Here is a 27,222-nt window from a genome sequence, read left to right on the forward strand (position 1 = left end):
TGAAGAGCTAATCCCAGAGCCCGCTTGCTTTTCACTAACCATTTATTGCATGATTAGGCTTTAACTGTGTGATAGCAGTGGCTGTCGGGTTCAGTGTTCTTTGTGAGATGAGTTGCTCCAACACACTCTTGGTGGTTATAATTTAGAAGAAAAAAAAGAAGCTCTTAAGCCTCAGTAATTGGTTTAGATTAGATTTAATGATGAGAAAAATGCTTCCGTACTCTCCTTGACAACACTCAGCTGGAGCGCTTATATGAATGGCGTTATTCACTCCTGAATTCTCACAAATTATCTGATTTCAGTATAGAGCAGACATTACAGGAAGAAGTGTGTTGTGGGAGTGATTAATAGAAAACAAACTGCAAACGGTGGTGGATAAAGGAGACGTAGAAAGCCTGAAGGATCTGCAACATAAAGAGTTTGTTTTGACAGAATTTAGATAGATAGATAGATAGATAGATAGATAGATAGATAGATAGATAGATAGATAGATAGATAGATAGATAGATAGATAGATAGATAGATACTCAGCCAAAAACATGTAGTAAATCTGACATTATACATCTCAGCCTAATGCCAGAAATGATCTTTAAGATTCTGTTTAGTCTAATATTATAGACAGTCGCTCAACATGTCTATACACTCTTTAAAAAGGAGTTTAAGCAGAGTCTCCCCCAGTAAATATATATACACACAAACATGAAAACACACATGCCCCACCCTCCTTTGACACCTGAAAAGTAGTCAAATTTAAAAAGGGAAGAAGAAAGAGTATGTTTAAAAAGACAATAAAAGTAAAGGGGCTTGTTTAGTTTTTACAGTTGGAATCACTCGATAATCAGGCACCTTGTACAAAAGTAAATGCATAGATAAACAGTAAATACACCTACATATACACACATTTCAATACACATTTAGACAGATAGATGTGTATACCTTCTAGAGAAATTAACAAGACACTTATTCCAGGCAAGGGACGTGAATGAACTTAAATCTTTTCAAAGGTGCACAAAGCAATATTAATGTATGGAAACAGTATAATACAGATTATTGTAACACTGCGACCTACCACACACTCATAAACTGTTCCAGAGTTAAATCAACACCTCTATGACTTGTGTCTCTAAATCTGATTGAAACTTCAAAGACTTTCCTATTTTTCTGATGTGCAGCATTTGTGTGTTGTTACTCAGGAATGTTTTTAGGTGGCGTCATACAAAATATGTATATATATATAAAACAGTGCTTGTCTAGTCTGCAGTCTGTAAACGGTGTCGTGTTTGTGGTTCCCAAAGTGGGGGTTGCAGAATGATATCAGGAAATCAAATTGAAAAACTTATCAATGATGCATGTTTTAGCAATAATTATCACAAAAGATTAGAAACCTGTGAGTCTGCTGCTTCTACATGTTTTATATTAGCTCTACAGTTGACACATGGAGATTTCTTTGGCTGCTATATTCTGATTTTAGCCTGTATTGAATAAGTATTTGATAATACATTAATTTAATACAGTTGTAAGGCTGCTGTGTCCTTTGTCATTAGGCTTGTGTTTCAAAAGGCCTACTGCAGCGTTTTCATGCTTAAACCACCTCCGGATGTAGTGAGGGTTGCAAATCTCCAGTTATTCTCTGGATCAGGTGATTAAAAGTTTGGGAACCCCTGCGTTAGAGGAAAACGTATCGCTGCATTAGCTGCATTACTGTCGTTCTTCCAGAAGGCGGCGACATCGCCCCGGCAAGTCTCTGTGCCTCAGGTGCACCTGTTACCATAGCAGCACAAAGATAGTAGTGTTTCTCACAGCTCCAAGGGACCTAAAGTGTGTCTTTGTGTTTGTTTGTGTGCTCACAAAAGGGCAGTGTGTCCGCGTGCGCCTCGCCGTGCCTTATTTGAATGTACTTTTACTAATGGTGGCACATTCGGCCACGCTGTCCACTGCTCTAGAGAGTTTTCAAGAGTCTGTTTAGTCAGCTGAAACTCGGCGATGACGGGGCTGCTGTCTGTGTTCTCTCTGCTGCCTGTCCAGGCCTTAAAGAAGAGAGATGACAGGGAAGAAGAAGTTGAGGAAGAGGAAGATCAAGGCGGGTCCAGAACAACGCAGGCTGGTGGAAGCAAATTGTCATTGCAGGAGGATATAGAGTCTTCTGATAAAGACGCTGACAGGTAAACAATGCATTGTGTCCTAATAATCAGAGCAACTTCAGAGAAACTTTTATAGCATGTATTGAGTTGGTCCTTTATGAGAACCTATTTATATTTGTTTTAGTGCTGTAGATAAATTAGAAATAGACTAGTACTAATCTTCTCTCCTTAAGCCTTTAAATAGCTGATGTTTAAATAGCACTTGAGATACTTCCCTACTCACGCTACGTCTTCTCTTGATTTCAGAAACCTGCTGCTTAAAGCCAACAAGAAGCTGAGTCAGGTGCTGGTTGATGTCCTGAAGACTACAGCAGCAGCAGAGGAAACGATGGGCCTCCACATGCAGAGTTTGCGCGAGGCTTCCGGTGGAACACAGCCGCCTCAGCCCACTGGGCAGAAAGGTAACACAGACCCCATCAGACCTGATACTGCAGGCGAGTAATGTCACTACAGTATGGATGACAGGTTAAAAAGTCCAAGTATGAAATTAAAAGCCTCAGTTTAAACATTTAGTTTTATGTTAAAATCATTCTTTTGCAAGGAAGCAAGACATCAGAAAAGTCAGGACTGCAAAGCCTACATAATGTAAATATGTGTACATTTACTATACAGCACCTCAGTTTAGGACTAGGAGTATTGCTGTGTTCATGCTGTGCATATTTATCACAACAGCAGGCATCATCAGACCAGCATTCCAGTTTATTACATTTTATAGCCTGGAGTTTGGAATCAGCTTGATTTTATTAAGTCTGGATTACAAAAACATTTGGAAACAAACAAAAATCTGACTTGAACCACATGTATGAAGGTTTTGAAATTCACTTTAAACTGGACTTCTGGAGCTGATTTAAAATGGGATTCGCACACTCACAACACAACAGTTGTGGCTGCAATTCAGGCAGACCTTCTCTGTTGCTAGTAGTCCAGTGTAGCGTAGCAATACGGCACCATGACTACATGATGCATAAATAAGCAGAGTAATCTCCTCTCTGTTGTGCATGTAGCCTGGAGATTGTTGCTCAGTTTCTGTCGTGGAAAAACGCACCATTAGTTCAGTTGTCGTGTACAAATTCAGCTTAATATTATGCAAATATGAGTGTGGACAGTTTGTCCAGTGATGCAGGTCTCAGAAAAATCAGCAGTTTTTCAGCCTGAACGGTTATGAGTCAAGGTGGTGACGCCGTGGAATCTAGAGTCAACAAAGTCTCATGTTAACAAGCTAATCGGGTTAGAGTTCTTCATCAGAAAACCTACCAGATTCATACTAGTAGTAGACTGACCAATCTGTCATTGAGCTGTTCTTTCTTTTTTCTTTTCTTTTAGGTGAAATATGAATTCAAAAAAAGTACAAGCACTTTCTGCTCACAGTAAGCAGCGTCACGCACCATGTGTGACCGATGCTGTAAACCCACAGCCATTTAGCATAACACCTTTTTATCATTATACAAGTTATTATAAAAAAAGGTGCCCGTTCTACAGACCGCTGTGGATTTCAGTTCGTAAACTGTGGTCACTCAGATGGGAGGTGGACCACAGTTGGTCTTATCACACATTCTTATGGTTTGTTGAATTACGTGCCTGCATGATAATTTGTATGTGCAACGGTCACAGCACTTTATCTAATCACGTGGTTTTTTTTATGTAAATACATTTGAAATGTAGCTCAGCAGCCATATTCCAGTAAAACACACAAATCATTAAATGCAGTCGTAGCCGAGGTCACTTTAATGTTTAAACAGCGCTGCCTCATGTAGGAACTGCAGCTCTGTAGGTATGTTGTGGTCCCATAATTGTTGAAAAATGTGTCCCACAATGTGCCATGTTTCTGTACTGTGTTGCTACTTTTATTTAACCATGCAGCCTGTGGCATTAACATTTCATATGTTCCTTAAATAGTCACTTTTCCTGCTTATACGATCCACAGCTCTGTTCTGCTGTGTCATTATTTCTGCAATGTCTAAAATAACTAACGCAGCGTGAGTTTTGGCACACACTGCCTCCGTCTGCTGCCTTAATATTATGATAAAAATAAGAAAGTGAGTCAAACAACTCAACATGAATTACATAATCTTGTATCTTAAAGGCATTCGTGCGAGTGCAGCATCTGAACCAGATGACGTGTGCACCCTTGCCCTTATTATGGCCATGCATTTAGCACTGCTTGTTCTGTTAGGATTATAAATCATACATGTCCAGCCTTTTTAAAGGTCTGCACTTCTACATGTGTCGTATTATATTCAGTAGCATATTTTTTTTATTGTTTATCTATCTGAGCACCACAAGAAACCTGTAATAGAACTTTTATTGACGCTGAAATAAATGTGATTCATTTCTGCCTTCTGTTGCTCTTGTCATTCTAGATTACTCTGCAGAAAGTTTCCAGGGCAGTGAGACCGGTGCAGACGATGTGAGTGCGTGGTCCGGGGAGCTGGAGGCTGACGAGGGTCTGGAGGTGTCCCAGCAGATGATGGACAGTCTGCTGCTCGGAGCAGGACCACAGCTCCAGAACGAGGGATATTTAATGAGCATCAGCAGCCGACTGCAGACGGCTCTGGAGAAGATGCTGATGGCAATCACTGACACCACGAACCAGGTACAGACTAGACGTTGTTGCTTTACTTTGATTGGATGACTCGCCTCATTTTAACGTTTGTTTAATGCATATGACACTTTATCAAAGAAACTTTTTTTGCTAAACCTCAACCATATTTTGGGAAATATTTTTGAACCAAACAGACTTTAAAAACAAATAATATATGATTAAATGTTAATAAAAAAAAGATCAAGTAAAGTTTTAAAACGTGAATTGGAATGGTAGTTCAGTCTGATTAGTTTAGAAGTGTAACTCAAACTAACTTGACCAAGAGTCACTATAAGGAAATGTTTTTAAATCGTTTATATCATACAAATATGCCAAACTGCTTTAAGCAATTCCTGTTTATTTTGGTATTTATTAATAACTATGTTTGTACCACTCATATTTGTATGGCAAATATACAGGTGAAGCCAACAATCTGTTAGTTTAGCATACGAGATGGAAACAAGGAGCAACTATTCAGTCCTACAAGCACCTCAAGAGTGCACTAATTCACCCACAAAATAATAATATAATAGATTTTCAGGCAGCTGCCGGTATCAAGCTTCTTAATTAATTTGAAGTATTCCTAAAAAAAAAGTAATTTTGCTTTTTAAAATGAGTTTGAAAAGTTTCCTAATTTATATAGGTCAAAAATAAACCAGCCAAGTAATCAGACCAAGCATCTGCTGTCAACTTATTTTGGTACCAAGCCGGAGTTCGCAGTCCTTTATCAGGCCGACTTGGTTGTTCGCTGGCTGAGGAGTCACAGGACTCCTTTTTGAATGATTTTGCATGTTTGTGCCTTAATGTTGCCGGTAAACAGAAAGCTCCAGTGACACATTTACGCTTTGTCGAAACATTTAACTGCCCTGCACTCAGCTCTGTCGGCCCCCTGTGTGGGTTTCTAGGCCTGTTCATGGAGCCATAAAGGAGATGAGACGGCAGAATGTAGCCGGCAACAAAGTTGGCCTGTCTAGAAATCACACACAAAAGAGCTGCCTCATTCCCAGTGGTTGCCTATAGATACGAGCAGTACTATTTACACAGAGCTTTTGTCTGGCCGACTAGCCTATCGTGGTCCAGTTGCGCCGAGCGGCTCCACCCCCCCTCGGGCTGTCCCATGTAGCGCCTGCTGTGTCCAGTGTCAGGCCACAGAGACGGGGCCGCTTTAACTAGGCCACTGAATGTGTTACTGTAACTGACGGCACAACACATCTTCCCACTGGCTGGAATTCATGCGTTATTTACGCTGAAATGCGTTTTTATCTTGGTTATCTAAAAATAGCCACGAAGACATATCAGGCTGAGCATCACTGTTGTTTCAGCATCCATCCACAGCACAGAGCACGCACAGCTTCAGTATTGTCTATTGGTTGTTGTATGTTGTCGTGTTTGTGGATTTTAAAGGCTGCGTTCACAAAGCTTTGGCTATAATACACCTACGTTGGGATGTCATCTAAAAAACATACAATTGGTGATCATTTTTTGACGCTACAGTTCAATGAAGTCAAGAAATGTCTGTACAAACACACTATACTAAAGGATAAACATCGAATTTTAGCTAAATGATCAATATAATATATGTAATTAGTGCAATTATTTCATCTTGTAACCTATAAAATTTTGCTTCTGTGATACTAAATATTACATCTTTCAATTTTGGACAGTTGCTCAGAGACGACGAGCTGTTTCATCAATTGTATTTAGCAGGGGTTTTTTGCCATTTATTCATAGTAAATAATAAATAGGTTTCCTTTTTTTTATGACAGTTCAACATAAGTCAAGAAATTCTGATGAGCTGTACAAACAGACTGAAAAGCCAGCAAAAGTTTCGTAGCTACGCAATCGTACAGGTAATTCTTTTAATGCCAAAAAAAATTAACTGGATCCAGCTTCTATGATAGTAAGTTACATACCTTCAAATTTTGGACTATTGCTCAGTGAGAACAAACTATTTATATAACCTAACATGGACAATTATTATTATTATTTTCTACCATTTTCTGATAATAAATCAGCAAAGGAAGTAATCAAAAATGAAAATAATTTGCATTAGAAGCCACAGTAAAGAGCTGCTGTAGGTTTTACTGGCTGATTACATGTACATCTTATCCAAGTGCACACAATTAATAGCATCATAAACATGTAATCAACAAAGCCTCTAATGGTTTCTTCAATGATTTCCCCGCTGCCATTGATTCGGTGTACATTAGTGCCGTCTGTAGCTGGTGCTGGATCATCACATCTTGCCCGCGAAGCGAGCGGTGATTGATGTAACAAGTCTGATCAGGAATGTTAAGTGTCTTTGTTGAAGTCCTGCTTGTAAATTATTTGCCCGAGGAAGGTGTTTGCTCACTTGTTGATCACTCCCCTCATTATCTGCCCGGTGAGACGCCTCAGTGACCGAGACGCAAAAAATGTTCACGTGGTGACGGTTGACATTAGACCGCACAGCAGGGAAGAGGCAGCACGTCACAACGCCCTAATTGCTTCTTTTTGCGGCTACACAGGGAGGGAATCTGGTTTGACAACTTTGTGTTATGAGGGTGTGTGCGTGTTGTCTGCAGTTATTTGAGTGTACGGGGAGTGTGTGTGTGATCTTTTTGCAAATCCACCTGGCTCACCGGCCCTAAGGATAGAAGCCACACCTTCGTCCCTCCCCCTTTTTTGCCGAACAGTATCCTGCTGTGTAGGAAGTGCAACACAGACCCTCGACTGAATGTGGAAACCTGCTTGGGAAGTCTGGGATTTAATAGTTTTTTTTTTAAGAGCACATGGGTAGCGAGGTTAACACAGTGACAGGAGAGATTTCCAGCCACAGTGAGTAATATTACGGAACGAGCTCGGGAGCATGCGTGGAGAGGGAATGACAGCGCTCCGAGAAGGAAGTAAGAAGGAAAGAGTGAGTGACTTCAAATCCGAGAGCTGTCATTTCACCCTCGGCTGACTGCCGCTCGGACCAAACAATCAAAAGGGGCCCCTGGGAGGCTTCCCTGCAGGTTGGGGTTGCTACAGCGGCATAGTATTGTTAATGAATCTCCAGAGAGAGAGGGAGAGGAGAGCAAGCGGGAGCAGACGTGGGGGAGTGAGCTCTACTGAGCGGCATGATATGGTTTCACTCTGAGGAAAGAAGGTCAGCCAGAACACAGAGGGAAGCTTGGGAGATCTTCAAAGTGGACGCAGAGAGAAGAAATGCTCGTCTTTGTGTTTACACTCCTCCTGCAGTCATGTTCAGGAATGCCCTCTGAGCTGCCGGCCCCGGATACATCCTCCACCTGCTGCCGAGGATGACACTTCCTAGTAGGACTACAAAAATTCTCCCCGGCCGGATGATTTTTTTCTCTCTCAATATTTACCTGGAACTTGTTTCTACCTCAACGAGGCAGCATGTGATTGAGATGACATGAATGTCACCCTCTCTGAATCCTGTTTACTCTTCTTGTGTGCGTGGCAGACGCATAGAAACTGTTGCTTGGAGCTATCCACAACGTCGCTCGCTGCTTCATTCCCCACTGGACTTTATTCTCATTCGCACAGCTCAGCCTGACAGATCACAGCAAATGGAAATCCCTTTTGATGACTTCAGATAAGGAGCGTCGACGTAACAAAACGAGGTCCGTCCATCGTCCGCCATGGATTCCTACCGCTCTTACTGGAACTCGACCATGCAGAGCAGCGCGTGGGTGGAGGGGGCAGATCAGGATGTGTACGAGGTGGAATCTCGCGTACCCCTTCCCCGACCTTTCCCGATTTGCAGCACTTTAAACGAGAAAAATGCAGTGGTGGTGCAGACACAGATCTCACATATCAACCACAGGACTGATGGCCACCTACTTAAGGTCATCTCCAAAATCTCCCTGCCCACTCCTCCATATACAGTAAGTTTACTGCTGGTGACTGATTAAATTATACAAACACTGTGCAACCTTAAACACTCTTGAGCTTTGATATACAACATGCATGCTGATGAATGTTTTATAGGTACATTTGACAGCTCGTTTGCTGTAGCTCAGGTCTACACATGCAGATGTGATGTAAGTCATTCCACGCAGGCACACAGCTGCCCAGAGGAGCAGCGGCTTGTTTGAATCAGTAGGTGAAAGATCGGATGACTTCTCCGCGGCAGGTTTCCGTCGCCACTTCCCAGTTCCCTTAATGTTACAGTCGGACCTTTGCTCAGGGAGATATGGTAATCTATGGAAAGTAACTGGGAAGTGAGCGTGAACGGTTTATGCCGTTATGATGATTTCATAGCAGTTCCACGAGGAAACGATGCCCTCCGTCAGCTGACCAGGAGGCCATAATACAAACACGATATTATCTTACCGCATTCCTGTTACATGTGCACATAACTGCAATAATTTTATCCACTTTAATTCTAATCGCCCTTTTCTGTGCAGTTCCAGTGCACACGTTTAAGTCTGTCTGTCATAAAAAACATTGCACACAGACATCATAGCCACTGTTATCAGATAGTTTGCTGATTATTTTGTCTCTTCCAAATATTTTAAGTCAATCAAAGGTGTATTTAACTAAATAAATACTAAACTGGATGGATGGATGGATGGATGGATAGAACCTTATTGAAACGGGAAATTCACTTCTTTCCTTTTCTTAATAAAAAAAAAAAATCTAAAAAAAATCTAATAATAAAAAGGATTTTGTGTAGCATTAAAAAAAAAAAAAAAAGCTTCAAAGTGCAATTTAAAGTTGAATGTGGAAAAAAAAAGTAAAATAATATATGTAAGTATAATCCTCTATGCTATCGGTGTGTATCACAGTATGAGAAGTGAAAGCAAAAATCACATTTAACTGATCAAATGGATGTAATGAGAACCGTTGTGTATGTAGAAAACGAAGGTATCATTAGGTGGGTTTCTTCTCTCATGTAACTAAACATGTGAGCAGAGCTGTGTTCCTCTTGACTTAACTATGTTTTTATTGTGCTGTAAAGCGCTTTAGTGTATGAAATGTGATACGCAAATAAAGCTGCTTTACACCTGACAGTAAGTGTCATAACTGCAGTCTTTCAAGGACAAATAAACATTGTCTCTGCCTAACTGGAATCCATCATTTAGTGTGTCGCCTCCATAAAGTTGAAGAAATGTTGATGCAGGTGTGAGAAAAGAGAAAAAAAAAAAGCAAAACACGGGGTATGTTTAATTTTTGTGACAAGTATGAAAAATGCCAAATCCTACACTTCCCATACTGTATCTTGGTTGTGTCTTTTATTAGATCCTTACTGCCACCAGAATTCAAACTTCTTTCAAATCACACGTCTCCAAATCTATCTCAGTCTCATGCCCCGACAGCAAGAACCTGTTTTCACTGATTGACTTGACAGGCACACTGATAATTCATGTGTGAAGTCCCTTAGGGCCAACGGTTCATTTCTAACACCGGCACCTCCGAGATTATTTCATGCAAAGACGCATTCCTTCCAAACTCTTCTTCTTGTGTGACACAGTTTCTTTCCTCTTGCCCCTCGCAGCTCGAACACGCCCGGATGACCCAGACCGAGCTGATGCGAGAGTCTTTCCGCCACAACCAGGAGATGAACGAGCTGCTGCAGAAGCAGGAGGAGCTGCAGGAGAGGCTGTCGGAGGAGGCCCGGACTCGGGAGCAGCTGGCTCTGGAGCTTCACCGCGCTGAGGGTGAGATTTAGTTTCAGTGCAGGAAAAATCCCCCGTGTGCACCGCTTTGTGTTTACTGTCATGAAATAGGAAGAGGGTGAAATGAGCTGAGCTCACTTTGATTTAAATGTTGATCAATTTTTATGTGGACCAACCTGGCATTTACTGTTTGTAACCTCCTGTTCCTGCACAGCAGCCTCTTTATAGCTAGGACTGTAGCACTCACAGTTAGTTTACCGGCTCTAATTGATGATCTGATTATGTGCGTCCATATGTCAGATTCATTACAGAAAGTGGGGGGAGCTGCATGAAGTGGAATGAAGGAAAAATGCATGTGTTTGGGGGAGGGGGGGGGTGTTACAGGGAGTGATGGGATCAGCTGTTTGAAAGGGAGAGTAAAGGAGTGTGAGACCATCTGTGGTGAGAACTCGACAAATGGCAATTGTTGTTGGCGATTCTGTCACTGGTTTGAGTTGAACATTCGACTGTATCCGTATGAAAACTAAACTATGAGGGTGCGTAGCTGGAGGTGAAGGTAACTGTGTGTGTGAGCACAAACTGACATCTTTAAGTTGTTAACCTCAGAAGGACGTCAGGAGGACATTTTGCCTCTTCAGGACAGTTTAAGTGCTGTGGCGGATCTCGTTGGTGGGCAACAAACTTGCTGTCGCATCCATGTCAGAGACAGCTGGTCCACGAGGATCAACTGTTGCAGCCACTCTCACTCACACCAAACCCAGTCCACTACTCCGTCTTTTAGATTCCTCACGCAGTTTTGCAATTGTACAGCACAAGAATCATTCCCATCCTATTGGCTTTGTGGACACGCTGAACAGTGGTGAGTTTATTGCCATTTTAATCCTACATTTTGTTTTACTTGACAGGATCCTGTTACAGTGTTTGTTTTCAGTGATCCTATAGACTGGCTGCAAATATTTGCTGTTGTAAAATCGGTTTATGCTTTTACAGGTTATCAAACATACATGAAGGGGGCAAAATATTAGGAGCAGGTTTAAATGTAGTTTAATTTTAAGAATAAACAAAAAGTAAAATCATCTTCTTTTGATCAATAAGAACTGAAAAGCTTCATAAAAGTAGAATTTGTGGCACAGATGTTGTGTTGCGTTGTGTTAGATTTCACAGGTGTATTGTAGCTGCAGCGTGTCTATTAGTCCAGTTTTAGAAATCATGCATTTCCCTGAATGGACTGTGCAGCATTTTCCACTTTCAGTCCATAGACCTTCAATTCTGTTATGGAAAAAGCTGCCCAAATACCCTCAACCTTCTGATCCCCAAGCAGTTTCTGGGCTTTTCTTTTTTGCTTTTGCCACACTTACGCTCACTGTGGACTCATTTTTCACTGCAGAATAAAGTCCTACACATCTATGTAAACAACACAACCATGGTTAAAAGTCTAAAGAGCTCAAAAATGTCTTTGTGCAGTACAACAGTTATGCCCAAAAACATAAAGAAAGAAAAAACAAATGTTACATTTCTTTATTTGTTTTACCAAAAAAAAAATTAAACAATGAAATTAACATGAACAACATTTTTCTAAATGCACAGATGTAAGCAAACACTGGAACAAAAATGGTGCCTCTCCCCACTAAACATATTTCACTACTTACATTTTTAGTTTCCATTCTTGTCTGCTGTCTGCTCTGTGTAGACACAGCCTGCAGTTCAACTGAGTTTTTATCACAAGACTGTTGGTCACAGCTGAGTTACTAACGACCTTCCCGGTGCAATGAGAAGTGCATTTTTTTTCATCTTTTACAGAATCTGGTTATAGGAAATGGTGTATTTTTGGCAAATTTTTAAATAAGACATGCAGAATAGAGGAATTATAATAAAATATCACAGTTTAGCTTAAAGGTTTCAGCTGAAACTTAACACAAATGAGTAGTTCAATGGGCGTTAAAAAGTTGAAGTCCAATTATTCTCTCTGTTTTTGTTATTCATCGGCTCTGATAAATTACGTAATTTTGTTAATAGCATACCTCTCATACCCAGAGGCGGGTTTTGTGGTGAACAGGAAAAACATGAGAGGCCTCAGAAACCAAAGGAAAGCAGCTAATCCTCACATTCCACACACAGAAGACATAATTACTAATAATAGTCCAAAATACTCGCCAAGTATTTTTTTTTTATCGATTTGGCACCCAATGACTGGAGCATAATAGACAATAAGTGCTACAGCCGACCGTAAACTTGCCGTTTCATGTACAAGAGCGCAGCTGTTCTATCTGATCTTATGTCATTCTTCCTCATTAAACGTAGTGAAAGGAGTGTTTGAAATGTCAAGCCGGTGTCTCTCAGACGTCTGCTTGTGCAAATACCAATGAGCTGAAAGAGAGATAATTCTCCTCCTATTGTCTGGATGAACCGTGTAGGTAGAAGCTCAGGGTGTGGCCTGTTTTAAACTGGTTTTGAATTAACCCAAGGGACTGGCTGAACCTTTTAAAAAAAGATCCTCTTCATTGACTAATGGAACGTATTACATGTCAGTGAAACACAAACAGGCTGCTTTTGTTGTGTTCGATTCAGGACACAAAAAAAAAAAGAAGTCAGATGGCTGTAATATTGTGAGGATATGTTGGAATTATTGTGTTGCGAGTAAATGAGATTACAGATTCCCAGGACGTGTCCGTGCAGTCGTGGATGATGTTTTTCTCAGCCAGTGATCATGTGCATCTCACAGCTGATTGACACGGAGGGATCCCTCCTTGGGTAAACTTTACACAGATCATTAGTTCCTGTTGAGACGCCTGAAATAAAATAATCTTCTGACAACACAGGTGACATTTCCCTTCTGCTTCTGTGTCAGTTTTAGATAACAGAGATTAGTGAGCTTGTGGCATCAAGTCAAAGAATACCTTCACCTCAGACCTGCCCCCACGAGAGCAAAGTTGCAATTACAGTAAATGAATAAACCTTCTTCTCACCAGTCTTCGTGTTTGCGTTGCTCACGTATTTCCTGTATCTATGAATTGAGTGCCATCCTGGTGCGTAATGCTTACTGACCTGCAACGGAGCAGGAGAGTAACGATGGAGCATTTCATTGTGTTTACATCCCGGTCTCGTACTTCATGTCAAGCAAAATGGGTCAGACATTCTCACTCGTGTTCATCTCTGCATTTCTGTGCGTGTTTGTGCGCCTCGGCGTGTGTGTTGTTGGTAAGCTTGGGTTTAGCATCCCACTGTTAAGAGCTCATTCATCTGGATGGCTGCCTTATGTGTGCACGTGTGACTGAAATTAAACAACAAATTCTTCTTTGGAGGTATTCCAAGGATGGGAGCACAACAGAGGTTCTTCAAAAAAGAAAATCCGAATATAATACGCGTGAGTTGTTGTTTCACTTCTTTGTGCCTCTTTTCTTATTCAGGTCTGATTGATGGCTACACGGGTGAACGGGCTGCGTTGGAGGAACAGTTGCGTCAGAAGGAAGAGCTCCAGCTGAGCCTCGAGCAAGAGCTGCAGGTGAGGCTTTCCAGCTGCAGAAACGAGGGAAAAATCGCTTTTTGTAAGATAGTAAATGTCTTGACAGCATTAAAGGTAGATTTTGCATTTGGCACATTAACGATTCAAGCGTGTACATGACTTCAAAATCAATACAGTTAAGGCTAAGTGGTATTGATCTGCTCCAGTGTCACATTCATGTTATATTTATGCAGGAAAAAGCTACGAAATTATATGTCAGTTGATAAGTTGCATTTATTTTCTTGTTGTCAACCAATCCTGGTAAAAGGTTTAAGTTTGTAGGTTTATTTCTCTGCTCCACAACACTTCATTGTTGTCCAAAAACCATAAAAAAACACTTAAATGAGCGACATATTCCTTCATTACCATGACAATAGCTTTGTAGTTCACTCTAAGTTCATCCAACACACACACACACACTGTTCTGCTGATGGAAGCACTCAATGCAACAGCTGAAAATAATCCTCAACAAAGACGAATATTAAAAACAGCACTGAGCCGTTTTAGGAACTATTGAAAATCCTCAGTAGGAATGGATGTGCTCAGGGCTCAAACAGTAATGAGGTTTCAACAGGGTTTGGTTAGAATAAGAAAACAATACACGGTCTTTTTTCCTCGCAGGTAACAAGTAGTCGACTGCACGAGTTGGAGCAGGAACGGCTTCAGATGCAGGAGGAGCGTGAGCTGCTGTCACGGCAACAAGACGCCATGAGGGAGCACGCAGGGTCCCGCGAGCTTCGTACGTATTCAGTGTTCCCTTAATGAAGACGGAAAAAATATGGATTTTAAATCGAGCTGCCCAGAGGTGGTTATTACTCTTACCACTGAAAGGAAAAAAATAATTTTCTCAGCTAGGCTTGAATTTTAAGTGGAGAGACTTTATGGAAATATAAGCTAAAGTGAGAAAACAAAACTAAAAACCTGTTTGGTGTCAGTCCAGCAGTGTTCTGTTTGATCAAGTTACACTTCTCAGTTTGTTTTGAATGATTGTATGAAGACAAGGTCGAAACTTACTCAACTACATGAAAACGTTTGTAGTTCCTTGAGTTGCACAGGGCAGCTTAATTTCGTGTAAAACATTAACCAAGAGTCAGTTTCAGTATTAATGTTCTGTTTGCAGTGTATTGACAGTCTACAGTGTCAAGACCTGCATCCATGAGTGTTTTCATGAAGGCTCACAGACCTCACAGTTGTTCTTGCGTTGCTGTGTTCAGGGAAAATGCTGAAATTTTTATGAGCCATAATTTGGCAGCATTGACAGTGACAGAAATAAAGAGTCGATAAATTGTTTATTTGTAGGAAGTTTTTCAGTGTCACAAAGCTGAGAGAGCTCTTTGGTGTCTTCTTAACCCTCTAAACTTTGAGTAGTTTCTGAGCAATTTTGTTTAATGTGGACTCATTTTTCACTGCAGTATAAAGTCCTGCACCTCTATGGAAGCAGCACAACCATTATGAGAAGTAGAATTAATTGGAAAAAATAGCTTTTGTGCAGCATAAGAAAGTCATAGTACCAGAAATCAAAAAAATAACTACCTACAGCTTGAATTTGATTCCTTAATTGCCTCCTGGTCTGTGTAAACACGGCCTGCAGTTCAACCGAAGCATCTCAACTGAGTAACTAATGACGTCACGGTTGCGCCGAGGAATGCAAAATTTTTCTTTTTTTTTCTTTTAGAATGGGGTTTTGGCAAACACTTTATTTTTGTCATATTTTTCAGTGAGACCTATGGAAGTGATTTTGATGTGGGTACGTTTTCCCAATGAGCTGCGTCTCACAGATGAGTGGTTGCTGGAGAGTTAGTGATCTCACCATTCTGTATGTTTTTAAAGTTTCTGGTCCTCGTAAATGAGAAAATTTTGGTGCTTTCTTAAAGATAACAAGACTTTCAAACCCGCCGGCAGGTTGTGGTGTTTAGAGGGTTTAACAATTGTCATTAGTGATAAATTTACAGGTATTGGCCAAGAGGTGGTCCTGAAACATGAAGCTTCTTAACTGTATCAGCTAATTTTGTACTGTATGATCAGAAAGGTATCCCATGAGCTCATTCTGTCATAAAAAGGTGAGTGTGCTGTATGTAAGAATATAAACGGGGGTCTCTCTCAGGAACTTTTCCTTTCACAGCATCCTTTCTACAGCTTTAACCTCCTGCTGTGAAACAAACAGAAAAGCACTGCCGTTCTCTCTCAGCCTATTTTCATTCTTTATCTGAGAGTTTTCCTGTTCATGACAAAAACAAGAGCATGTTAAATTCCTGTGCTTTCTCATTCTCCTGTAGGCCTAGTTGAAGCTGCAATGGTTGCAGCACCTGAAGCAGGTGTGTCCACTTTGAGCATGGCTCAGTCATCTCTATATGTTCCTCCTGATTGTGTAGCCGAGTCGACACTATGTCTCTCTAACCCTAATCCAGCAACTCACCAACAAAGCTTGGAGCTTGCTTGCTATGGGCTCACAAACTCACTCAGTCCAACCACTAACCTCTGCTTTGGCTTTTCCATTTTGATTGATTTTGTCCTGGTTTGTCATTTTTAATGTCTTGGAGTCGATGTTAGCGCTCATTTTAGCATGATGAAATGAAAGTAATCTACAGACATTTATATGTAACCATTCTTTCCGAATTGCCAATCATCTACGCTCTTGATTAATGTATATTTCTAGCTGTTATATCCTTTTTTTAAAAAGATCTGTTTATGCTGTTTTTACAGCATTTCTTCGAGTGAGATGATTGGCTGTTTGGGAACTCCTCTCCCCTGCCTGTAACTGCTTATTGGGCATGGATATTTGCAACATCTGGACTGTCTCTGTGTTTGATCTGTCATTTGCACTCTCTCACCCTGTTACTTTTGCACTAATCCTGCGGGGTTTGATCCTGGGTGAACCGGTGTGGGTTGTTCGCTGGTGGCAGCAGACGGGCAAAGAGTGGACGCGATTGGGAGTCTTGTTTGGGTATATGTCGGGAAGTTGAATGAGATGTTGGAAGAGTCTGATGTTGGCCATTTACTCAGACGTAATCCAAAGTTACACAATTTTGTTATCATGGTAGAGGATTGATGATTATTATAGCAAAAAGCAGCATTTAGTTTAATCACAAGGCTCACACACTTCAGACTCTTCACTTCCATCTCAGAATTCTGTTCATTGGCAAAATTAAATCAGAACGACTAATTAACTACAGTTATCCACCTGTAGTCGGCGAGCATTGACACCTAACCTCCCCTCCTTCCCCGGCCGTGTCCTGTAGACCTGCTGGAGGAGACGGAGAAGCTGATGAAAGAGAAGGTGGAGGTCCAGCGGCAGGCGGAGAAGGAGAACGCCGACCTCCTGAAGCAGGTGAAGCTGCTGGAGGCGGAGCTGGAGGAGCAGGTCAACAGGGTGATCGAGCTGGAGCAGGTTCACACGACGGAGACCGGAGACCTCCGGCAGCAGATCCAGGCCCTGGAGAAACAGCTGGAGAAGAACAGGAGGTTCCTCGATGTAAGAAAAACACCTCTGACGCCATGTAGCTGCACAGTTTTGCCTGATGAAACTTTATTATTAAATTTTGGATACTGTGAGATCATGGAAAAAAATCCAGTTGCCAATTCAGCATAGTGGGAAAAATTATGTTTTCCAGTTACTTAAAAGTAAATCTTTTCTTGTTTTCTTCATCCTCTGTGTTGGTAAACTGAATCTATATTGGTTTTTAGAATTTTTGGTCCAAGTTTGAATCATCATGGGCTCTCAAAATCTAGTCATATTTTACTATTTCTGGACATTTTACAGACCAAAATATTTATCACAAGAATAATTTGCAGGTAAATTGGCAATGTAATTAACTCTAATAGCTCTTAATTGCATTCGGTTTTGAGATCTCTTTTTCTTTGAAACATGCTGCTGAATAAGAGTCACAGCAGTGTGATGCAAATCAAAACTTTTTAACCCTCATTACAGGATGATAATGAGTGACTCGTGTGACTTGATAGAGGTGACACCTCTAGTCGTTTACCAGCACATTTGTATTCCAAAGAGACGAAAGGTGTTGATTTTCATTTTTGCAAGTGTAACACACATTTTTTTTGACACCTGATTGTGGAAATCATTCTTATATTAGTAAATAAAGACTGTAGGTGAACAACTAGACGTATGTGTTGATGTTGAGGTTGGTAAAAATGCTAATAGTAGGTTTGGGCTCGAGCTAGACAACAAATAATTTTATGATATTTTTGGAGAGCATCTGTTTATTTGGCCTCCTTATATTTGGCTCCTGGTCTAATGAGTCGTGTTCCCATCACCATAATTGGGCCACTTGGCCAGGAGTTGGCATTTAATTGTCTAAATGTAATGAATGCAGGTTTGTTTTTTTCTGCGCTGCTAATGTTGGTTATACACAAATATAAAACGAGCATGTTTGGAAACATGTAAGTTTCTGATTTTGGCCGATACTTGACCACTTTCTGCAGAATATAGTAGAAATGAAAATCCTGATTTCATTTGTGTTTCTGTTTTGGCAGCCAACAGGGCAGCATGTTTTAGTTGGAAAAACTCCATTACTAGGTTGACAAGATCCCATAAAAGTTTGCTGTCATTTAAATCTGAGGTTTTGCTGGAAGAAACTGAGTTTATTAATTAGTTCTGTAGTCCAACAGTCAGAAACATTTAAGGGGAAAAGCTGCTGGAACCTCGATATGTCACTCCTGCCATGTATTCACAATAATGTAAAGAACAGCACAATATTTCAGTGTTTACCTCGTTAATAGTCAAGGAAGAAGGACTTTATGGTGCTTTTTTCACAGATTGTCATTTGCAGACAAACATTATTGACTATCAGCTCAGATCCTCATCTTCCTTCTTTCTTCTGCTCTGAGTGCGTAGTCCAATATTGACTAGAAAATAAGATAACACTACAGTAATCATCTACTCAGCAGTTCTTAGACATATTCTAACAGGTCTTTGCGAACAAAACCAAACCTGCCCTGATGTGACACATATTCAGTTCAGTGGTTTGCTGTGGAATTGCTTTAATATCTCCCTCCGTCTTCATTTGCTCTTTACTTCGGTTCCCAGGAACAAGCGGTGGATCGAGAACACGAGCGGGACTTCTTCCAGCAGGAGATCCAGAAGCTGGAGCAGCAGCTAAAGAGTCCACAGAAGCTCCAGAGCGGCTCCGACCAAAGAAACCAAGAGGTAACAGGAGAAAGCTGTGTTCTCTGCCAGAGGAGCTGGCTGTAAGAGAGAGATGCTCGTTTTCTGAACACAACACTGTTGCGGCTACAAGTCTGGGCTCAGAGTCGCACGGCAGAACAATAGAGGCGGTCGGATTACATGTGCTGCCCCGAAAATGACACCTAGTAGTGGGAGTGATGCGCAGGTGAAAGGAGTTGGTTACTCCTCTGTAAGTTGTGTAATAGCAGGTTTCATTTCCCTGATTATTAAATGGAGGATTCAATAAAACACCAGTGAGATCGTAGTGAGATTGTTCTGTAGGTTTTCACATATGAGGAATTTGACGAAGTGTTTTGGTGCATAACATTTTATAGAAGGATAACTTTTTTTTTTTTTTTTTTTTTTTTTTTTAAAGCATTGCAAGTCAGATAAAAAGAAAGTGTACAGTTCACAGGAATTATTTATAAATGTTATATAACTGACCCCTGGTTCTGACATCGGGTGTTACATGATGTGAAGTTGACTCCTGACAGAAACATTCATCTCATGACCGATTCGCTGTGCACCACTCAGTTTGTTTAGTTTATATTCAGAATTATAAAGATATGGAAAGCTATAGGGATGCACCATAGTTTAAGGGGCTAAATTAAAATATTTTATCTTCACACCGGACCAGATGATTAAGTGTAATGTAGAACTAATTACTCTTGATAAACTCCACTTCACCTGACTCTGTATTTCCCTCTCACTTCTCCAGGTTCTTCTAGTACTTTAGCTTTGTTTTTGCTCTCACTGCTCTCATCTTTCTTCTTCCCTCAGCACACGGCAGACTGACAAAGTTAGCAACTATCTGCTGAACATAGTGAAGCGTTTAGCAAATAAGAGCCACATATTTCCCCCAAGAGCTGGCAAAGCAGATTCAGTAGGAAAGTGAATACTGGGTCTTGTGTTTATTGTTGATATTTCTGCTCCGTGTGAAAATGGGCAGCTTTTAAAAGTTAGAAGAAGTAAGTTGTGTGTTTCCTGCCCTACAAGTGGCCAATAACATGATTAGGGCTGCTCTGATATTCGTGTGAGCCCAGATGAACTCACAGTACACCTCTACTGTGACAGGTCCTCACTGTTTGTTTGTAGGATCCTGATTATTTTCCACATCATCAGACGCCAGACTTTTGAATTCCACAACTGCTGAGATCCAGTCTTGTGTCTTGAATTACTTTGTCTAATTACATAATGACGAGTATTTGATAGTAGCAGATAAAAGTCTTGACCTGCCCCTTGTAAAGTCCTGTTTGTCGGCACAAAATAGCAGAATAATGTTCATTTTTGTGCTTCACTTTCATTCATCACAACTCCTAATAGATTAATTATTACACGTTTGCTTTGCCTGCAGTTTGGTCCCTCAAGAATTTTGTCATTTATTGTCAGCTTTCATCCAGTCATCCGCTTTACTCGGGGCAAGGAGAAGTTTAATTGTACTGTTGTCAGGGAGTTTGCAGCACATTTGAAGCGTTAATAAAGTCCTCAAATCAATCAATCTAACTATCCTCAGACTGACTAGCTGGTGAGGCGTGACGTCCTTTTTTTGTTATAAGGGCAACTTGCTCCGAGTTAAACTTTTACATTCAAATAACTCTCCTTTCAGCTGATTAAAAAAAAGAACACAATCAGCCCTAGAAGAGAATCAGATGAGGGATTCGAGCCCTCGGTGCATTTCACTTGTTTGGTCGAAAATACTTGGACAAGTTGTTCATTCAGGGGGAGATGAGTGATGCTCAGTGGATTCATAACGTTCTCTGTCCTTTCCTCATCAACTTTCTTTGTCATCAGCTGTCCTCGTTTTGCCGCTGCTGCTTGATAGTTTGTTCCCCTAACTGGGATAAATGTGTGATTGCAGCCCAGTTTTCTGTTAGTTCTGTGATTAGTTCAATGCCTCTGCTTCACGTCTGCTTTGCACTCACAAGAAACAAAGATAACCTCGACCATTTCTACAATCTCCACAGACTCCTGTAGCTTTCTTATCACTAAGTGCTTTTTCTTCCTCTGCTTCCCTCTTGCCCTTGAACTCTCCACCCTGTGATCCGTCATGGCTTCTGCCTTCTCTCTCTCCCATGGCTATTGCAGGTGGATGGAGTAACCTCTAAGGTATTGCTTCTAGCTACACGTAGAGCTAAGTCTCCCCCAGAAAGAAATTAGTGCATTTTAGTGAGCCTGCCCGCCCCCTGTAGCGATTAATAGCCTGATCACTTCTCTTATTCCCCTCTTTTTTTCCATTCTCCAGTTTGGTGTATTTGATGTGTGTGTCGAAAACCTCCCTCTGCTCCATCCTCTTGTCTCTCAGTCCAATGTAAAATTTAACAGCTACAAAAACTTAGGAGGGCTGTTAAGTTTAATATAGATCAGCGTTGAATTAACCTCTATGGAAACAGCACGACTAGAAGTAGAACTCAGAAATGTCTCTTCTGCCGTAAATCCTAAAAAAAATAACTCAATAAATGCTAGTTTCATTCTTTAATTCTTACACAAATGTTTAAAAATCCTGGATTCAATGTGTTCACACAGACTTCACACAACACTAAGGGGGAAAAAATGAAGACTACAGATATTTTACTACTTATATACAATTTTAAGTTGCCTCCAGACTTCTGCCTCCGATCTGCTGCCTGCAGTTCAGCCAAAAAAAAGTCCATTAAATTATATCCTGTGACTGTTTATCACAGCTGGGTCAGTCAAGACTCCTGGGTGATGCCAAGTAGCACAGAATTATTTATTTATACTGAATCTTGTTCATGCAAACTATTTATTTTTTGGCTTATTTTTAAAATAAATTGAGACATGTAAAATAAAAAGACTTGGATTAAACATCACAAGTTTAAGTTTAGATTTAGTTCAAACTTGCCAAATTTAAAGATTTTGATCCCTGATGTTTATATATAATAATAACAACATGCCTTCTAAAATCACTGGCAGGTTTTTGGGGTTCAGATGGTTAAATTAAGGCTTTATTTTTTGTGTGTAATAACCACAACAGCAAAAACCATTCAAATGATAGGAAGATGTATTTTAGACATCCATCACCCAGCTTGCTTGCTAAAAAATTAAAATTCACAAAGTAGCTTTAAATATTTCTTTAGCTTTTGTCTGTGCAGAAAAAACAGCAGCTCTGTTGGTTTGACTGAATGAAGATATCGGGCTATAAAAAGATGAATGTTCCATCCACAAATGAACCACATGGGACGTTCTAGTGAAGAACGTGACTAGATTAGTCTGTGCTGAAGCGCTCTCACGAAGCGGCCGTGCTCTGCTCTAGTTGTGGTAATATTTAATGAAGGGATGCTATGAAGAGATGCTCTTCATCTGCCTCACTACGGCTTCACTTCAGTTAATTCACAACCTCAGTGCTTAAAAATTTAATTTGAAGGAGGTTGTTTTTCCCTCTGTACATATTTAACCAAGCATTTAGCTTTCTTTAAACCAAATATATAAACATCCTTCCTGGTTCAGCCTAAACAAGCCTGTGGACCCCTCCTCCTCCTCCTCCTCCTCCTCCTCCTCCTCATTGATCTGCTGATGTTCTCCCATCTCACAGGTGGATCAGTTACCTGCCAGCCGTCCTCCTGGTTCATGCGTTGTGGTTTGTGTCCCCCCCTGAGAGAGTGAAATCTCTCTCTCCCCCCTCTGTCCCTGCACCTCTTCTCCCTCCCGGCCCCTCTTCCTCTCCTTTCTCAGGTGGATCAGCTGACCTCCCAGCTAGCGGTACATGTACCGGCTATGCTGCTGTAGCGAGTGTTGTCTGAGAGCGAATCTCATTAAACGATCCCCCCTCTCTCTCTCTCTCTCTCTCTCTCTCCCTCTCTCTCTCCCTCTCTCTCTCTTTCTCTCTTTCTCTCTTTCTCCGTCACTGCTCACTACCAGGTGGACCAGCTGACCTCCCAGCTGAAGGAGAAGGCGGATTGGTGCAGTGAGCTGCTGCTCAGCTCTGAGCAGCTGCGTCGTGAGTTGAGAGAGCGCGACGAAGAGATTGACAAGCTGGAGAGCCGCATCCGCGAGCTGGAGCAGGCCCTGCTGGCCAGCGCTGACTCCCTGGAGAAGGTGAGGAGGAGGGGGAGAAGAGGGGCTAAAGAGGGAGAAGGGATGATAGAGAGCGAAGCAGAGGGAAGGCAGTCTGAACAATAGCTGTGGAGCGTGGCAGTGGGTGTGTGTGTGTGAGAGCATGTAGATGAGGTGACAGCTAGGAGAGGAATGGGAGGAGGGCTGGGATTCACTGAGAGGGAGAACAATGTGTGGGTGGGTCTACTTCAGCCGCCCCGGCACTCTCCTCTTGGTGATGACACTGAGCTATAGCTAGCAACTATCAAGATTGCCCCCCAGTGTTCGTGGAGGGCTGTGGTGAGTGAACAAAAGCAGTGAAGGAGAGGCGCCTGTTTGTTGTTCTGCTGCTCAGGTGACAATCTGAGTTCAGGTTGCCTTACAGAGGGAACGGGATGCATTTGTAGCTTCAGTCTGCGATCTCAAAACGGCGTCTCTTCATGCTTATCTGCGCACATTGTAAATATCTGCTGAGCTTAATAGTTTCTTTCGTGTGCCGCAGGTTGAACAGAAGAAGCAGCATGCATCCATCACCGAGGCCAAACACTCCACGCTGGAGGCTCAGCTGCAAACGGAGAGAGAAGCTCTGGAACGGAAAGAGAAAGAGGTAGCAGGCCGTTTGGTTTGTTCCTAGAGGTTGTTCTTTTATATCAAAATACATTATTACAGGTTTGATTGGGAGCGTTTCATTTAAATGGATGTAATTTACACATTGTTGAAAACATAATTGCTTTTTTTTATGTGTATTTTAACCCTCTAAACCCGAAGCAGTTTCTAGGCGTTTATTTGCGACTGTGGGCTCATTTTTTTTACTGCAGCATAAAGTCCTGCACCTCGATGGAAACAGCACAGCCATGGATAGAAGTAGAAAATACTCAACAGGATATTTCATGTAGTGTGACACAGTTGTAATGTCATATGTCATTTAAAAAGAAGAGGAAGAAAAAAGAAAACATGAAAGTTGAATATGTTTAATTAATCATGTACAAAAATTGGGGGGAAAAAAGGAATCAAGTTGTTCAGCGTTTTTCCAAATGCCACCCATGCTGCCAATATGAGAAAAATGGTCACTATACATACTGTATTTATGTTAATACGTACATTTTTTATTTTCATTATTGTCTTTTCTCTGCTCTGTGCAAACGCAGGTCAAACCCAGTTCAGCTAAAAACTCCCTGAGTTTTTGTCACATGACTGTTGGTTGTAACTGATTCACTCATTGGTTTTTAGTTGCGCCGAGAAGCAAAGAATTTTTGTGTTTTATGGAGAATTTTGTTAGTGCAAGCGGTTTATTTTTGCCAGTTTTTTTTAAACGAGACATGTAGGATAGAGTGAAAATGATGAAATAACATGATTTTCAGCTTGGATTTGGTCAGGTTTTCAAGTTCAAGGACACTTTAAAAGTTGAATATCGGACTGTTTTTACAGTTTCTGGCTTTTGTCAGTGGTGAAAGTTTGTCTATTTTTTAATTTAAAAACAACGTGCCTTTCAAACCCAGTTGAGGTTCAACGGGTTAAATCTGAAGAGGTTTATTCATTTGCTTAAACTAAGTGCACAGGAAAAAAATTGTGACTTGAAAATAAAATATGGCTCCTCGAAAGGGTTTTTTTGTCAATATACTTACAAATTACAAATTGATTCCTTCACCGCGCAAAAGATTAGAGCATTAACACTCCTGCAGTCCTGCAGGGGAGAAAAACATAAGCGCTGTAGTGATGACAAAGAAACTAAGAACGTCTAAGCTTTCAATCATATTCTCACATCGTCTCCTCTGAAGTGATTTTGGTTTGTCGCCTCAGATCTGTAACCTGGAGGAGCAGCTGGAGCAGTTCAGGGAGGAGCTGGAGAACAAGAGCGAGGAGGTGCAGCAGCTTCACATGCAGCTGGAGATCCAGAGGAAGGAGATAAGCAGCCAGCAGCAGTACCTGGAAACACGGGAGAGCATACTCCAGGTAACACGTCAACCTGTGTTAGTGTTTTTTCTGCAAGACTGGCCACGATCTCTTTGAAAAAAAATGTCTTTGATTAATTTAACGTGTTACATTTCTGTTAAGACTAGGATAAACCAAAATGTGTGCTAGAAACCTGACCGGTGTGATAAGTGTGACGTCACCAGATAGATTAAACTGAAGGTTAATAATGTGACTAGAAATGTCTCCCAAGAATTTAAAACAAGGCAAATGTTTCTGTCATATTTCTGCCAATCTCCGAAAACTTTGGTCAAGATTTTTGCTCCATGCTGCTAATATTATTTTGCACATTTTTAGCCAAACTCACTGCTGCTGCCGACACTTTTCTTGTTTTCTCGAACAGTGAATTGTCAGTTGTCCGCCACGAGGCTGACTCTGAGTGGATCATTTATTAATAGCCATCGCATTATAATCTCTGACTTTTGAAGGTGATGGAGGAGAAGGACAGGGAAATAGCACTTCTTAATGAACAGATCTCTAAGCTTCAACACATGGAAACAGCCTCTGATAACAAGGTAACGCTGAATGCGCATACGAAATAGCGCCACAGTCTATTTCGAATACGCATAGCTCCGTGGAAGTGCATCCGTGTGTGTGGTCTCTGGTTCCCTGTTCGCTTTTTATTTTGCTGGCTCCATTTAGCTCCCATTTTTTTGTGTTTTTTTTTTTTTTTTGGTTGGGTTGTGTTTGCTTGTTTTGTCTCGGTAAGTACATCCACAGCACCATTTTTTTGTCGTGAGGTGATCATTTGCTCATGTGAGGTGGCTTATTAAACCTCTGAGTCTCTGCGAAGCGCTCACAATCTGATAAAGTTCAGAAATTTTGGCAATAAAAACTGTTTTATCTTGAGTCTAAGGATTTTTTTAAGCACAACAGGGACTCAGATGTTTAATTTAAAAAAATTAAATAATTGGGAGAGCCGTGGACTCGTCACATCTGATATTTTTATGGTGTAATAATGTCTGCATCTTATTCTTTAGGAAATGGATGAGAGGGATGAGCTGATAAAAGACCTGGAGTCCCAGGTCGAGTGCCTGCGGAGCGAACAGGAGCGCTTGAAGAGGAATAACGAGGAGGAGCTCGACCAGCTGAATGCAGTCATTGACAAACTTCAACAAGAACTGGCCAATATCGAGCAAAAACAGCCCCAGGAGGAAGACGAGGACGCCAAGGACGAGCCAGAGGGCGACACCTGGGGACCAAGTAAAGAGGAATACGACGAGATGAAGCAGAGGATGGACCTGGCCACCAAGGAGCTGGAGACACTGAGAACGGAGCACAGTAAGCTGCTGGAGACGTATCTGCGCTTGAAAGAGAGCGCAGAAGCCTTAGCAGAAACGGAAAAACTGGAGAGCTCCGAGGGGGAGCTTGAAGAAGTTCTCAGAGAGAAAACTGCAGGACTTGTAGTCATGCAGGCCCAGGTGCAAGCTCTGGAGCAGAGCGCAACCTCCAGAGTGGAAGAGCTGGGCCTCCGAATCCAGGAGCTCGAGGACTTGGTCGGTGAAAAAGACTCTGAGATAAGCCGCTGTCGCCTGCTTCTGGAGCAAACCCAAAGCTGTGCAGATGGTCTCCAGCAGAAGGTCTCTAGTCTGGAGGAGGATCTGAGGGAAAAGGTGGCTGCAGTGCTGGTCAGCCAGGCGACGCTGGAGGCCTTCCAGCAGCAGCAGCAGCAGCAGTCAGCGGAGTCGAAGCAGGAGCTGCAGACACATGCTGAGCCACATGTTTACAACTTTGGTGACTTTGGTATTCCCAAACTGGATTTCAGTGCAATGGGTCAAACGAAAAAACACGTCCCCACGGGGAAGGTGGTTTGTCTGACGCAGAAGCTTCGGGAGCTGGAGGTCGGACTCAGCGGGATTCAGAAGGACCAGGAGCTCCAGAAGCAGCTGCTGTCCAGCTCCGAGGAGGAGGTGCTGGAGTATGAGAAGAGGCTGGCTGTGCTCATGGATCTGCTCAGTCAGATGAAGACCAAGACACACAAGAAGACATCGTCGTCCTTGGAGGTGAGACTTATGTGTTTTTGGTACCAGTCAGGAAATAGTCCTGCACATATAGTCATCACTGGAGCACTGGTTGTTGGTTTAGATTGATTTTGTTACCGTTGGACGGAACCAGACTAGATGTTAACCTCTTTCTGTTCTTTCATGTTAGGATAAGCGTACTGCCTCCTGGCTGTCACTTCATGTTTA

At 41.6% G+C, this 27,222-nt stretch overlaps 1 protein-coding gene across 3 annotated transcripts in view; it reads left to right on the forward strand.

Annotated features, from left to right (window-relative positions):
* The window catches only part of akap9 (A kinase (PRKA) anchor protein 9), a 76,372-nt gene that overhangs the window by 35,812 nt on the left and 13,338 nt on the right, over positions 1-27,222 (forward strand). For 2 of the 3 annotated variants that reach the window (XM_008290567.1, XM_008290568.1), the window contains exons 19-32: positions 2,026-2,162; positions 2,388-2,542; positions 4,502-4,734; positions 10,211-10,373; positions 13,739-13,833; positions 14,455-14,572; positions 16,110-16,148; positions 17,073-17,305; positions 18,875-18,994; positions 22,889-23,065; positions 23,565-23,669; positions 24,863-25,015; positions 25,462-25,548; positions 26,014-27,036. In XM_008290567.1, coding sequence (XP_008288789.1) covers positions 2,026-2,162; positions 2,388-2,542; positions 4,502-4,734; positions 10,211-10,373; positions 13,739-13,833; positions 14,455-14,572; positions 16,110-16,148; positions 17,073-17,305; positions 18,875-18,994; positions 22,889-23,065; positions 23,565-23,669; positions 24,863-25,015; positions 25,462-25,548; positions 26,014-27,036 — 2,838 coding nt within the window. The remainder of the gene's footprint in view (positions 1-2,025; positions 2,163-2,387; positions 2,543-4,501; positions 4,735-10,210; positions 10,374-13,738; positions 13,834-14,454; positions 14,573-16,109; positions 16,149-17,072; positions 17,306-18,874; positions 18,995-22,888; positions 23,066-23,564; positions 23,670-24,862; positions 25,016-25,461; positions 25,549-26,013; positions 27,037-27,222) is intronic. The other variant, XM_008290569.1, reaches the window with a different exon arrangement.

The sequence above is a fragment of the Stegastes partitus genome, unplaced genomic scaffold, assembly GCF_000690725.1.
Source record: "Stegastes partitus isolate 25-593 unplaced genomic scaffold, Stegastes_partitus-1.0.2 Scaffold684, whole genome shotgun sequence".
NCBI classification, from domain to species: domain Eukaryota; kingdom Metazoa; phylum Chordata; class Actinopteri; family Pomacentridae; genus Stegastes; species Stegastes partitus.